A 15,932-nucleotide genomic window follows, 5' to 3' on the forward strand; every position below is an offset into this window, starting at 1 on the left:
CAAAGTGGAGCACATCACAAGATGTTTCCAATCCAGACCCAGATCTGCTTCATTACAGCAAGGTTGCTGACCCACGCATCTTGCAACCAAATCCTAAAACCTCATTTTGTTTATTTACTGTGGCACAGTTTGTGGGTCTGGACATAATATCATAGTAAGCTAAGGTTATATCATGCGAAAGGCTGGGCTGGATGAATCCCAAGCCAGAATTAAGATCGCCGGAAGAAATGTCAACAACCTCAGATATGCAGATGACACAACCTTGATGGCAGAAAGTGAGGAGGAATTAAAAAACCTTTTAATGAGGGTGAAAGAGGAGAGCGCAAAATATGGTCTGAAGCTCAACATAAAAAAAACGAAGATCATGGCCACTGGGCCCATCACCTCCTGGCAAATAGAAGGGGAAGAAATGGAGGCAGTGAGAGATTTTACTTTCTTGGGCTCCATGATCACTGCAGATGGTGACAGCAGTCACGAAATTAAAAGACGCCTGCTCCTTGGGAGAAAGGCGATGGCAAACCTAGACAGCCTCTTAAAAAGCAGAGACATCACCTTGCCAACAAAGGTCCATACAGTGGTGCCCCGCAAGACGAAATTAATTCGTTCCGCAATTTTTGTCGTCTAGCGAATTTTTCGTCTTGCGAATCACGAAATCCCATAGGAATGCATTGAAAATCAATTAATGCGTTCCTATGGTCAAAAAAAGTCCAAACAAAGCCAAATTTGGTACAACAACAGTTTATTAACTGCTCTTTAAAGTCACACATACTGTAAAGAGCAGTTCAAAAATTTAAGGGAAAATAAATTAACTTTATAAACAAAACATGTCTTTGTTTTTAGACAAAGAAAAAAAAGTCGCGAGACGTTTTCGTCTTGCGAAGCAAGCCCATAGGGAAATTCGTCTTGCGAGGCAAATCGAAAAAGGAAAAACCTTTCGTCTAGCGAGTTTTTTGTCTTGCGAGGCATTCGTCTTGCGAGGTACCACTGTATAGTTAAAGCCATGGTTTTCCCGGTAGTGATGTATGGAAGTGAGAGCTGGACCATAAAGAAGGCTGAAGAATTGATGCTTTTGAATTATGGTGCTGGAGGAGACTCTTGAGGGCCCCATGGACTACAAGAAGATCAAACCTATCTATTCTTAAGGAAATCAGCCCTGAGTGCTCACTGGAAGGACAGATTGTGAAGCTGAGGCTCCAATACTTTGGCCACCTCATGAGAAGAGAAGACTCCCTGGAAAAGACCCTGATGTTGGGAAAGATGGAGGGCACAAGGAGAAGGGGACGACAGACGACGAGATGGTTGGACAGTGTTCTCAAAGCTACAAACATGAGTCTGACCAAACTGCGGGAGGAAGTGGAAGACAGGAGTGCCTGGCGTGCTCTGGTCCATGGGGTCAAGAAGAGTTGGACACGACTAAACGACTAAACAACAACAAAGCTAAGGTTATTGGTATGATAAGGAGTAATTAAAAACAAAAACAAAAAAACAGGCATCCCCAGGGATCCAGTCTGACTTTCTTCCTCCTTTAGGAGGCAACATTTAACAAGTGCCATGCTTTCCTTTGATGTCCGATGTCAATAATATGACTCAACCATTTTTTTAAATGTTTTTATGCACTTGGGGCCCCAGCACCAAAAGTTAGAAATGCAGAAAAAGCAGGTACCTTGGACTGTTTCCTTCTGGGTATTTATCTGCTGGTGACATTTTTCTTTAGCTTTGTTCAGCAAGTAAATCTGTTCTTCTTTGGTTAGAACATCATCGGTGTCCACCTGCCAAACAAATGAAGAAGGGAGAGATGAGGCTGTGAGGTCCATTGGCTCACCTGGGACCACGTGCCGTTTGGTTCCTCCAGCACCAGGCAACATCAGAGACAGGAATGTGGCAGCAAAGCCTCTCCCACTGACTTGGCTGGGGCTAGGGATGACCAAATCTGACAGTATTGGTTTCTCTTAGTTTCCTACTCTTACTCATCTTAAATCCAGCTTGCCCCCTTTCCAATTTATTTATTTATTTTAAATCCATGTTCATTTTTATGCAGATTTATCCAAATATATATATGCATTTTTGTACACAATTTGGATTAATATATGCATTTCTGCAAAGGAATTTCACAAATGTAATATGGTTTTGTACGTTATTCCCACCAATATATGCGTTTTTATACTGGGTGTGCAAAATTTGGAGAAAGGCGCATTTTGAAGGATAAAATATGTAAATATTTTATGTATTCGGATTTGAACCACCAACCTGATCGGCAAGCCAAAGGGGCTCAGTGGTTTAGACCACAGTACCACCCGCGTCCCATTTACACATATATACAACCTGACACGGGTAGCGCTGTGGGTTAAACCACAGAGCCTAGGACTTGCCGATCAGAAGGTGGGCAGTTCGAATCCCCGCGATGGGGTGAGCTCCCGTTGCTCGGTCCCTGCTCCTGCCAACCTAGCAGTTCAAAAGCATGTCAAGTGCAAGTAGATAAATAGGTACCACTCCGGCGGGAAGGTAAACAGCGTTCCGTGCGCTGCTCTGGTTCGCCAGAAGTGGCTTAGTCATGCTGGCCACATGACCTGGAAGCTGTACGCTAGCTCTCTCAGCCAGTAAAGCAAGATGAGCACCGCAACCCCAGAGTCATCCGCAACTAGACCTAACGGTCAGGGGTCCCTTTACCTTTACAACCTGAGCCTAGGATGGCGGGGGGGGGGCGTACTGCCAGCTTTACACTCCAGGAGGGTCTCGTCTCTCCCATGGCTGCCATGTTAGCTTCAAACTATCAACCCATGTTGAGCTATGACCCCTTTTTCTCCAGCTTGCAAACTGTTTCCCCAAAATGCATCTATTTCTCCTCTTGCTTAGGCCAGCCCACTGCGATTCTGACTCTCCTCCCTTCTAGCTCTGTATTGTCTTTTGCTAACTACCGAGAGCTCAGGGCTGGGCTACCACCCCTCTGCGGTCTGGCAGAGAGTGTTTTCCTTGTTGGTGGCTTCCACAATGGGCCATCGCCCTGTCTTTTTGCTCTCTTAATGGTTCATCTCTTCAAGCGATTACTTCATCAGGAAGCCAGCCTCCTGGCTTATTTAAAATAATAATAATGAGTTGAACACTTTAGCATCCTAAATTCACTGTCTTGCACCCCAGAATTAGAACGGGAGTCCAGGTGTCCCATCAACTTAGAAGAATATAAACAAATAAACTTTTTAAAAAGTAAAAAAAACCAGGGAGAAATGTGTTGGAAGAAACAGGTATGCAATGGGAGAGGAAAACGAGATGAAATGTCAAAGCAGAGCTGGACCATTAGCGGCAAACCTTTAATGGATGGTCGTGGGAAACATGGATGTATTAAAAGCTGTGATGAGGTGCTATGAGATGGTTTCATATTTGCCACGGACCAGTTCATTTCCTTTGCAATATTGTCAGGAAATGGAGAAGCTGTGCCACATAAAAAGTGGGCGGCGAGAGACAATGAAAGCAGGCCCAAATGTGACTGCCACAATTAAATCGCTCATCTGCACAGGCCATTTTGAGAAGGCCGATAAGGACCTTATCAAGAATTAAATTTCCAGAGCTGCTACAAACACAGGGAGAGACAGCAACAGCAGCAGCAACAACAAGGTCCTGCTATAGCCCCAGGTGTTAAAAGAAGAGATGGAATCAAGGCAACGCAGCCAAACCTTTAGAATCAGAAAACGATTTAAAAACCCCATAAATGAATATATGCTGGGCTTTCCACATCTGAACTGATCAAAATCTGTGCCATAAAATAAGAGGCTGGGTCTTTTCAACGTCTTGTAATTGATCAAAATGTCGCACTGGGACAAAAAACACAAGCGTGATGGAAAGGTGGGAATAAAACAGCTCCCTTCTTTAAACTCACACCTTCCTCTTTGAGTTCTCATTTATATTAAATCATCCTTTTTTCTCAAAAATGTGGCATTTTATTTAAGGTATTTACAAAAAAGCAAGTTAAATATTAACAATTAAAAAAAGAAAAGAGAGTCACAGCAGTGGAAAGTTGCCTACAACTTGTTGACTGACAATTGTCTTTTCATCCTAACAGGTCTTTTCAGAGTTCACTGTGTGTCTGGGGTGTCCTCGCTGTCGTCTTCAAGTCTCATGTCCATCTTGCAAGACCGTATCATCGGATGGCAAAATCATTGTTTTTGTGGACCTATATCAGCACTGGTCCACAAATTTCCCATCATTTCTCAGCTCCGCCAGAATGACTGAGAGCATCCTCAAATCCACTGAATTAAGCAACTTTCTTGAACCTTTCCCCCCACCAATCCAGATGTTTTAACCACAACACCCATCAGCCCCAGTCAGCACAGCTGGGCCCCAAGCTGAGGAAGGCTGACTTGCAGCAAAGGTAGATGTGCAGTCCAGGTGTTCATTCCCTTTTGAGGCTCTGCAAAGTCTGAGCTAGAGCCCATTTCGAGAAGGCTGTCAACTTTTCGTCTCTAAAGTCCGGCTTCAACTGGAGGTGTGGCAGGTACACATATGGTATTTTGGGGAATTTGCAATCTTAAGAGTTTGGTTTTGTTATTTGGGGAGCGGGCGTTGAAATGGCTGTGAGAGTTTGTGGTGCAGCATCGCAGAATTGTTAAAACTAACAGGTGCTGGAGGAGACTCTTGAGAGTCCCATGGACTGCAAGAAGATCAAACCTATCCATTCTGAAGGAAATCAGCCCTGAGTGCTCACTGGAAGGACAGATCCTGAAGCTGAGGCTCCAATACTTAGGCCACCTCATGAGAAGAGAAGACTCCCTGGAAAAGACCCTGATGTTGGGAAAGATGGAGGGCACAAGGAGAAGGGGAGGACAGAGGATGAGATGGTTGGATAGTGTTCTCGAAGCTACAAACATGAGTCTGACCAAACTGCGGGAGGCAGTGGAAGACAGGAGTGCCTGGCGTGCTCTGGTCCATGGGGTCACGAAGAGTCGGACATGACTAAACGACTAAACAACAACAACAAACAGTTGCAGAGAGGTATAATTGTGCTGCCTGGAAAAGCTGGGCTGGAAGAAGGTATATGAAAGAGTTCTGCATTGCTTCATAATGTTGAAAGAGAGATCCCCTTTGAACCTCTGAAATATTTGTTGTGCCGACCTTGAGGATTCCTTCACCATCCTGTTACACCTGTCACCCTGTTAACAAGCCGTCATTCGTCTTCTCTGATTTGGGCTGCAGTGCCACACACCGCAGCCTAACCCAGCCAAGAACAAGACGTCTTTTGTCTCGTTCAGCTTTTGACAGCACCGTGCTAAAGTTAGCAAGCAACAGCTCTGCAGACCAGAAACATGGAATCGGTTGGGAACTGATGTAACCAAACATAGTTTGCTTTGTGTTCAAGTCTGCCAGCATAGCCTGCAGGTGATACCTTTCCCGCTCTGTTGCCATCAGGGTGGAAGTTTGGGGCAGAAGCCCAGAACAGGCAGGAGCCCACCTTCCCAAATGCAACAGGGATGGCTTACAACATTTAGAAGTAACATACACCATCATCTAAAGGCCATTAAATTAAATTAACAGTTAGAACCAGTGCTTCCCCCCCCCCTATATACAGTGGTACCTCGGGTTACAGACGCTTCAGGTCACAGACTCCACTAACCCAGAAATAGTACCTCGGGTTAAGAACTTTGCTTCAGGATGAGAACAGAAATCGCGCGGCGGCAGCAGCGGGAGGCCCCATTAGCTAAAGTGGTACCTCAGGTTAAGAACAGTTTCAGGTTAAGAATGGACCTCTGGAATGAATTAAGTTCTTAACCCGAGGTACCACTGTATATAAAAAAATGTTTAGGGGTACTCTCATTTTGACTCAAGAAAACCACCATTTTATAGTCCAAATTGGGGAAAATAAATACAGTAAATGAACAAAAGTACAAAGATTCACAAAATTTTTAGGGGTATGCGTACTCCTGCGTCCCCCCAGGGGGGAAAGCACTGGTTAGAAGTAATATACATCATCATATAAAGATTACTAAATCTGGACCCTAACGAAGCCTGAATACACACAATGCATTTAAAGCACATTCCACACACCCCCAAAAAAGAATATTGGGAAGTGTAGTTTGTTAAAGGTTCTGGGAATTATAGCTCTGCTAATGGTAAACTACGGTTCCCAAGATTCTCGGCATGGTGAGCACACAGCCTCACTGCATCTCTGTTCCCCTCCAACTTCCTTTCTCGCATATATATTTTAAGTCGTTCTGATTTCAGAGAGAGAGCAGGATTGAGCAATGATTAGAACCTTAATCTTAGAGTCTTAGATTAGAGTCTTAATGTGACACCACTTTGCCACACCAAAAGACCTCGTTGACTAACTCTTACTGTCTGATGGAACAGAAATCGCCACATTTCAGTTCCTGGGAGGGGAGGGTTGCAGCAAAAGTTCCTAGCCATTGGGCCAAATGTTTGCCATAAGGCCATGAGAGGAGGAACACAGGAAGCTCTCCCCCTTCAGATGTTCTTTTTTGTCGTGCATTCATGTATATTTGTGATTATGCCTCCGGGGTGGTCCCTCTTTCAATGCTGTTGGCACCTTCAAAAGTTTTGGGGTGGTCACACTGCTTCAGTGCCTACCTTGTCGCTTCCTACTGAAATCTTGTAACTTTTCACACCGCAACTGTTCTGTTTTGTTGTTGCCCTACTTTCGTTGTGCTATATCCCCTCCGGGCAGTGATACGATACAATAATCTTTATTATCATTGTCCCATACAGAACAACAAAATTGAAAAAATCTACGTAAGACATAAGCCTGCTATCCCAGCTATCCCAACCTGGTTAGCCCCCTAAAAACTCTGATACCCCATTTTTAAATACAATATACTCCCATAGAGACTCCTTACACTGCGTTTAAAACCAAAATCGCATTTGGATAGAAACTGTTTCTCAGGTGGCTAGTCCTAGTCTTTATAACCCTGTACCTTATTCCAGAGACATCACCTTGCCAACAAAGGTCCGTATTGTTAAAGCTATGATTTTCCCAGTAGTGATGTATGGAAGAGAACGCTGGACCATAAAGAAGGCTGATCGCCGAAGAATTGATGCTTTTGAATTATGGTGCTGGAGGAGACTCTTGAGAGTCCCATGGACTGCAAGAAGATCAAACCTCTCCATTCTTAAGGAAATCAGCCCTGAGTGCTCACTGGAAGGACAGATCCTGAAGCTGAGACTCCAATACTTTGGCCACCTCATGAGAAGAGAAGACTCCCTGGAAAAAGACCCTGATGTTGGGAAAGATGGAGGGCACAAGGAGAAGGGGACGACAGAGGACGAGATGGTTGGACGGTGTTCTCGAAGCTACCAGCATGAGTTTGACTAAACTGCAGGAGGCAGTGGAAGACAGAAGTGCCTGGCGTGCTCTGGTCCATGGGGTCACGAAGAGTCGGTCACGACTAAATGACTAAACAACAACAACAACCTTCTTCCAGAAGGCAGAAGCTGAAAGAGATAATTTCCGGGGTGTGCACTATCCTGCGCTATCTCTGCAGCTTTCTTATGGCACTTGGAAGCATAGATTTGATCCAAGGTGGGAAGAGTGCACCCAATTATTCTCTCTGCAGTCTTTACAACCCTGGACAGCATTGTTTTTTCCCTGACCGTGCAGCTCCCAAACCACACACAGAGACCTTCATGTGATCATGTGGTAGCATAGGGAAAGCGCCGCAAAACAAACTAAAGTGGAATAAATCTGCAACGGGTGCACTAATGATACTAATGCAATAAAACACCCACCTGGAAGGGCTCTGTGTCAGATCATGGCATCCAGGTAGCTCCATGGTGTCAACACTGACTGGCAGGGTTACAGACAGGGAATCTCCTCCAGCCCTACCTAGGGATGCCAGGGATTAAACGAGGCACCTGCCTGCCTGCAAGGCAAGCCCTCTACCATTTTGTGACTTCCCTTAAAAAAAAAAGTATGAGCTGTGATCAAGGAAGACAAGCTGGAAGGGACTTACCAAAGCGCAGACCAAATTCAGAAGGGAAAAACAAAGCGCAGCTGCCGTGAAGCTCCAGATGTGGACCGACTCCTCCATGGCTCCTCCTCAGAACATCAATGCCACAACCAAAGCAGAAGAAAGTTGCAGTTTGGCTGCGTCAAGTCCTTCCCCTAAGAGGAAATCATTCAAAGCTCATCTATCCAAAGTGAAGATGCGTATATGCTGGAGAATATGGTACAGCCAAGCTCATCTCTCCATCCCCAGACTAAGCCTTCTGGCCAGTTTCCTCCAAGAGCCTGGACTTAAAACAGCCAGCAGAAATAACCTCAAATACTCACCGACGACGTCAGACACTGGCGTTCATTTAGCTAGATGGTTCCTGAGATTGACGCTTAATGATGTTCAGCTCGGCATCCTGACCGCTTGGTCCTTTTGTCTCTGTGCCTTGCCTCCTTGGGGACGGTCTGTTTTTTCTCCTGCCACTCCTTGTTCCCCTCCATAGCTGAAGGGCAGAATTTTGTTAGCTGACTCCTAGTTGCTACATTTCCCACCTTCCCATATTCTCCATTTTTATTTGCAAGATCTTCCTGCGAGTGTTTTTCCTCACTTTCTAGGTCTTCAGTCTTTTTGACTTCATTCATTCATTCATTCCACAGTCAAGGTCCCAGGGCTAATTTTCTAAAAGCACAAGGCTTTATAACCTGTTAAGAAATTAAATATGAAGACATTAGACATAACTGTGCAATCGTGATAAGCCCATCGTCACACCTGCTCTCTTGACAAGGGTTATAACATTCTATGCCTGTGCATTATATGTTTAAAGCAAGTGACTTCACTCAAAGAACCCTGGGAACTTTTGCTTGTTAAGGGTGCTGCGAATTGTAGCTCTGTTGGGGTATACTATGGTTCCCGGCATTCTTTAGGGGAAGTTGTTGTTGTTGTTTAGTCGTTTAGTCGTGTCCGACTCCTCGTGACCCCATGGACCAGAGCACGCCAGGCACCCCTGTCCTCCACTGCCTCCCGCAGCTTGATCAAACCCATGCTAGTAGCTTCAAGAACACCATCCAACCATCTCATTCTCTGTCGTCCCCTTCTCCTTGTGCCCTCCATCTTTCCCAACATCAGGGTCTTTTCCAGAGAGTCTTCTCTTCTCATGAGGTGGCCAAAGTATTGGAGCCTCAGCTTCACGATCTGTCCTTCCAGTGAGCGCTCAGGGCTGATTTCCTTCAGAATGGAGAGGTTTGATCTTCTTGCAGTCCATGGGACTCTCAAGAGTCTCCTCCAGCACCATAATTCAAAAGCATCAATTCTTCGGCGATCAGCCTTCGTTATGGTCCACCTCTCACTTCCATACATCACTACTGGGAAAACCATGGCTTTTACTATACGGACCTTTGTTGGCAAGGTGATGTCTCTGCTTTTTAAGATGTTGTCTAGGTTTGCCATCGCCTTTCTCCCAAGGAGCAGGCGTCTTTAATTTCGTGACTGCTGTCACTATCTGCACTGATCATGGAGCCCAAGAAAGTAAAATCTCTCACTGCCTCCATTTCTTCCCCTTCTATTTGCCAGGAGGTGATGGGCCCAGTGGCCATGATCTTCGTTTTTTTGATGTTGAGCTTCAGACCATATTTTGCGCTCTCCTCTTTCACCCTCATTAAAAGGTTCTTTAATTCCTCTTCACTTTCTGCCATCAAGGTTGTGTCATCTGCATATCTGAGGTTGTTGATATTTCTTCCGGCAATCTTAATTCCGGCTTGGGATTCATCCAGGCCAGCCTTTCGCATGATGAATTCTGCATATAAGTTAAATAAGCAGGGAGACAATATACAGCCTTGCCGTACTCCTTTCCCAATTTGGAACCAATCAGTTGTTCCATATCCAGTTCTAACTGTAGCTTCTTGTCCCACATAGAGATTTCGCAGGAGACAGATGAGGTGATCAGGCACTCCCATTTCTTTAAGAACTTGCCATAGTTTGCTGTGGTCAACACAGTCAAAGGCTTTTGCATAGTCAATGAAGCAGAAGTAGATGTCTTTCTGGAACTCTCTAGCTTTCTCCATAATCCAGCGCATGTTTGCAATTTGGTCTCTGGTTCCTCTGCCTCTTCTAAATCCAGCTTGCACTTCTGGGAGTTCTCGGTCCACATACTGCTTGAGCCTTCCTTGTAGAATTTTAAGCATAACCTTGCTAGCATGTGAAATGAGTGAAATTGTGCGGTAGTTGGAGCATTCTTTGGCACTGCCTTTCTTTGGGATTGGGATGTAGATTGATCTTCTCCAATCCTCTGGCCACTGCTGAGTTTTCCAAACTTGCTGGCATATTGAGTGTAGCACCTTAACAGCATCATCTTTTAAAATTTTAAACAGTTCAGCTGGAATACCATCACTTCCACTGGCCTTGTTATTTGCAGTGCTTTCTAAGGCCCATTTGACTTCACTCTCCAGGATGTCTGGCTCAAGGTCAGCAACCACACTACCTGGGGTGTACGAGACATCCATATCTTTCTGGCATAATTCCTCTGTGTATTCTTGCCACCTCTTCTTGATGTCTTCTGCTTCAGTTAGATCTTTACCACTTTTGTCCTTTATTATGGTAATCTTTGTACGAAATGTTCCTTTCATATTTCCGATTTTCTTGAACAGATCTCTGGTTCTTCCCATTCTGTTGCTTTCCTCTATTTCTTTGCATTGCTCGTTTAAGAAGGCCTTCTTGTCTCTCCTTGCCATTCTTTGGAAATCTGCATTCAATTTCCTGTATTTTTCACTATCTCCCTCGCATTTTGCTTGCCTTCTCTCCCCCGCTATTTGTAAGGCCTCGTTGGACAGCCACTTTGCTTTCTTGCATTTCTTTTTCATTGGGATGGTTTTAGTTGCTGCCTCCTGTATAATGTTGCGAGCCTCCACCCATAGTTCTTCAGGCACTCTGTCCAGCAAATCTAAATCCTTAAACCTGTTCCTCACTTCCACTGTGTATTCATAAGGGATTTGGTTTAGATTGTATCTTACCTGTCCAGTGGTTTTTCCTACTTTCTTCAGTTTAAGCTTGAATTTTGCTATAAGGAGCTGATGATCTGAGCCACAGTCAGCTCCAGGTCTTGTTTTTGCTGACTGTATAGAGCTTCTCCATCTTTGGTTGCAGAGAATATAATCAATCTGATTTCGATGTTGCCCATCTGGGGATGTCCATGTGTAGAGTCTTCTCTTGTGTTGTTGGAAAAGCGTGTTTGTGATGACCAGCTTGTTCTCTTGACAGAACTCTATTAGCCTTTGCCCTGCTTCGTTTTGATCTCCAAGGCCAAACTTGCCAGTTGTTCCTTTTATCTCTTGATTCCCTACTTTAGCATTCCAATCCCCTATAATGAGCAGAACATCCTTCTTTGGTGTCACTTCTATAAGGTCTTGTAAGTCTTCATAGAATTGGTCAATTTCAGTTTCTTCAGCACCAGTAGTTGGTGCATAAACTTGGATTACTGTGATGTTAAAAGGTCTGCCTTGGATTCGTATCGAGATCATTCTATCATTTTTGAGACTGCATCCCAGTACAGCTTTCGCCACTCTTTTGTTGACTATGAGGGCCACTCCATTTCTCTTACGGGTTTCTTGCCCACAGTAGTAGATATGATAGTCATCCGAACTGAATTCGCCCATTCCCGTCCATTTTAGCTCACTGATGCCCAGGATGTCAATATTTATTCTTGCCATCTCATTTTTGACCACATCCAACTTACCCAGGTTCATGGTTCTTACATTCCAGGTTCCTATGCAATATTTTTCTTTACAGCATTGGACTTTCCTTTCGCTTCCAGGCATATCCACAACTGAGCGTCCTTTCGGCTTTGGCCCAGCCGCTTCATCAGCTCTGGATCTACTTGTACTTGTCCTCCGCTCTTCCCCAGTAGCATGTTGGACACCTTCCGACCTGAGGGGCTCATCTTCCAGCGTCATAACTTTTATATGCCTGTTGTCTTTGTCCATGGAGTTTTCTTGGCAGGGATACTGGAGTGGCTTGCCGGTTCCTACTCCAGGTGGATCACGTTTGGTCAAAACTCTCCACTATGACCTGTTCATCTTGTGTGCCCTGCTCGGCGTAGTTCATAGCTTCTCTGAGTTCTTCAAGCCCCTTCGCCACGGCAAGGCAGTGATCCATGAAGGGGTTAGGGGAAGTAATTTGCTTTAAATGCGCAGTAGGTATGCAACAGGTGTTGGCTTGCCCAGCCTCTTATAGATCCGATGCCAGACTATGGGAAGTTAATATATATTATTCCCATTTGTGGCATAGAGCTAATCAACCTGTTACCTATAACTATAATCTCTGGTTCTTAGTTCCACCTCAGTTCATGTCCTCTGCTCTTCACCTATCTCTTTGTCTTCTAGTCAGGGTGATATCCTGAGGTCCCTTTCCTGCCTCTCTGTAGTCCTGCAGAAAGTGAGTGTTGGAGATCCGAAAGGAATCTGGTTAGAGGTTGGTTAGAATGCCAGGGAAAATAAACCGCTTTGAGTTTTTATTACCATCAAGCTGTAAATATAAATCTTGCTATGCAAATAATATTGTGAAAACTCTGTTCCACTCAGGATGTCAGAAGGCACATTTTGCCAGGGCTATTTAATTAAAAACAAAAGCCCTGGACAATTTTTTTAAAAAATAAAGACTTTATTATGGATTTAAAATAACAATCCAGCAGAAAATTTGAAATAAAGTGGGGAAAGTAACAACCCCCCCAAAGCAGACCCCCCCACAAATGCACTATTAATGGTATCACGAAGTTGTGGCAGAATACACCAGCTATAAAATGTCAGTCAAGAGAGGCCCTCAGTTTTATCTAATAAAGCTGATTTTTACTCCTCCTAGTCCTAGGGCAAATAGCAACTTGGATGGTGGTGGGAGAATTTTGGAACTATGGCTTATGAAAGCGCCACTGCCATTTAGCTAATCACAAAAAGCATGCGTTGCACTGACGCCTTTGTAGTATTTGGCCCTGAGTTTTTAAAGTCTTTGCAGATGCAACTACAGGATCCCTCTCATAAAGTGCAGTTTTCTACTTATGGTCCGCTTATAGAGATGATGATATGATGATGATGATGATGATGATGATGATTCCTGCCTGGTTTTTTGCTCCAAATCTCTCCCACTCCCGTCTGAAGGCGAACTAGCGCCTCCTCTGGGCGGCCGCGAGAATTGAAGCTCCTCAATATCTTGCAATTTTTGACTTGACATCCGAATCGATCCATTCAATCTCCGCTTTGAAATTAAACAGCCCTCTCTCTGATTATTCGTGCATTATTGTTTTTTAAACACAAAACGCACACACTTTAAGCAAGCTCACAAAAAAGAGTTTAAGAGCAATACACCCCCAGGATGTAAAAAAAAGTCACATGACTACGATCTGGAATTACCATTTTATACATTTTATAGAAAGTGCAGAGTAGCCAGTGCGTAGCATATCTTCTCGTCATCCACACGAGACAAATGTTAAAACTGTGGTAGGGCTTGCGAAAGTCTTTGCTTTTAAAGCCAGGCGCATATACGTCCCATATTGTTTGCTAAAAGAAAAAGCATTGTTCCCTTTTTAATTAATTTTGCAGAAGATTTCATTAAAACCAGTTATGCCTTTTAAGTATAATGATGGTGTTTAAAAAAGAAAAAAAGCTAGTTGAGGGGGCACCCGGATTTGAACCAGGGACCTCTTGATCTGCAGTCAAATGCTCTACCACTGAGCTATACCCCCTCTGTTGGTTTGCACCGTTAACAAACCGTCATTTGTGGCTGCGACGCCGCAATCCCTGGGCGGAGGCGGGATCTTCCAGCCGGAATAATGTAATTGGAGAAGGAAGAACTTCTTAACCAATAAGCTGCAGGCAGCAACAGATGATGGGACTTCAGGACTGGGCTGGTTAAAGAGTGCAAGAAAAACGGGTTCAGGCCAGCCAGTTTTCTATATTCCAAAAGCAAAGCAAGACAACCTCTGCTGGTATTAGTGCAAAGCATCTTGAGTTTTCTTTCCTTTTGCCTTTTTTTTAAAAGTGGGGGCTGGACTAAATGACTCAAGAGTTCCCTTCCAATTCTATAATTCTAGAAAAATGTGTAAAATATAGCTTTTTCTAAAAAAAAATAGGCATTTTAAAAGTGGGTTTTCAAATGGGACGCAAAATCAATCCGCAATGGATTTTTATTTTCAGAATGAATAGCGTTTCTCAAAATGCGCTTTACAGGGGCAAAAAAATACGTAATATATCTAGATTTTATGCAGACGTCAGGGGCAAAAAGGAAGGAATCAGAACCCAGCAGCTCTGAATAAGATGCCTTGAGTGCAAAATATATGTAATATTGTGTTTTATGCTTCCATGTACATTAAAACACAGCAGCGAAAACATCCATTCATAAAAAGAAAATTAAACCAAAATACGGAATCTAATCAATGGTTTCTCCCAAGTTTTATACGCACACCAGTATCGCGATCATATCTATTTTCAAATATCTATCATTGCACAATTCTGGGACGGTTTTCCGCTACTGCAGAAAACCTGCTAGACAAATACAAAAAGAGCTGAAATCACTAAACTACTTTCGCTAGCGACGTCAGCCCACAAACAGCGCGATGCACTTGCAGGTAACAGTGAGCAAAATCCCAGCGTGTGTTCTGTCTCATTTGGGGCAGTAAAACGCGAAGCATTGTTTTTTAATTTTAAAATGCAAATTTAAAGCCGGGATTTATTTATTTACCCTTCAAAAACGAGGTTTTGAACCCCCTATGGCTCATATGCTAAATAGGTGGCTTGTCATTGGTCACAGCGAGTCTGCCCCTCCCTCCCTGCTGCCAGTGACGAATCCCAGGAGTCGGGGCTTGAAAAGAAAGGAAGAAAGAATGGGGAAACTTCAAAACGGAAAAGAGAAGGAAGGGGCGGTTCTTAAAGTTGCAAGGCTCCTTTCTTTCCCAGTTTGGAACTTTTTCTTGGTGGAGTTATTGTAATTGTTGAGAGAGGATCAATTTCTGCCCAAATTATAATTTGCTGATATTTTGAGAGTTAATTCTTATGGTGTAATGTTGTATTATACTGTAGATGTATTATTGTGGATAACTGAAACTTCTTCTTTGGCAATCACTCGTAGCTGATTAAGATTATCTTACATGAATATGGTGTGTCCTTAAGTGACTGTGGAGGCCGATTCTGGATCCATACCTCCATCCACAGTGGAGACATAGGTTTTGGGGTGGGAGTTTTTTTGTTTTTTTGGTGTGTGTTTTTCAATTACATGATCAGGAAACACTGCCGTCACCCTGACTGTACTCATTGAAGCCTGATTGCACACTTCTATAAATTATAATACAAGAAAAAGTACATATGTTAAGAACCATCCATGATCAAAGTCCTCTGGCTGACGAGAAGGATTTTTTTGAAGTTGTTACAATATAATGCATGTAAAAATAGAAAGTTAAAAAACCAGTCTCATCAGAGAGTCGTTTCCATTTGTATGGTGAAATAAATAAGGCTGCAGAAGCCATTAGTTAGAAGTGGACTCATATGTGGTGGATTTGTAAAAGGATAAGAGTATTGAGAAATAATTTATAATGAATTGAAAAAAAATGTTTAGATGTACTTTTCCAAAAAACAACAACTCCCCCAAACCCTTTTTGTTGGGGAAAGTTCAGATAGAAATTCCTAGATGTAAAAAAAAGGGCTATTTATGTATGCCACCACTGCAACCCGTGTTTTGTTAGCACCAAAATGGAAAACAAGCAAGGTCCCAACTCAAGAAGAATGGCAACTCTTGGAATTATGTGCAGCTTGCGGACCTAACATATAGAATAAGAGAACAAGAAGAGCATACGTTTAAAGAAGACTGGGAAATGTTTATTGAATATATGGGGGGGGGGGAATTGTGTACACTTGAAAACGTTGGCAGCATTAAGATAAATTCAACAGTGTAAACAAGTTTTGATGGATATATTAGTGGAATACTGAACGGTTTAGTTTATGTAAAATATGCAGGGATTTATGA

General features: G+C 43.5%; 1 protein-coding gene across 1 annotated transcript in view; it reads right to left on the reverse strand.

Moving 5' to 3' along the window:
• The window catches only part of LOC310690601 (parathyroid hormone/parathyroid hormone-related peptide receptor-like), a 29,230-nt gene extending 15,251 nt beyond the window's left edge, over nucleotides 1-13,979 (reverse strand). Inside the window, exons 1-4 of the mRNA XM_083469897.1 lie at nucleotides 13,686-13,979; nucleotides 8,273-8,635; nucleotides 7,953-8,104; nucleotides 1,664-1,769 (exon numbers count right to left, since the gene is read on the reverse strand). Of these exons, the coding sequence (XP_083326023.1) occupies nucleotides 1,664-1,769; nucleotides 7,953-8,030 (184 nt within the window). The 5' untranslated portion in view covers nucleotides 8,031-8,104; nucleotides 8,273-8,635; nucleotides 13,686-13,979. The remainder of the gene's footprint in view (nucleotides 1-1,663; nucleotides 1,770-7,952; nucleotides 8,105-8,272; nucleotides 8,636-13,685) is intronic.
• Nucleotides 13,980-15,932: the final 1,953 nt, after the last annotated feature.

Source organism: Podarcis liolepis (genome assembly GCF_965112155.1).
Source record: "Podarcis liolepis genome assembly, chromosome: 13".
Taxonomy (NCBI): domain Eukaryota; kingdom Metazoa; phylum Chordata; class Lepidosauria; order Squamata; family Lacertidae; genus Podarcis; species Podarcis liolepis.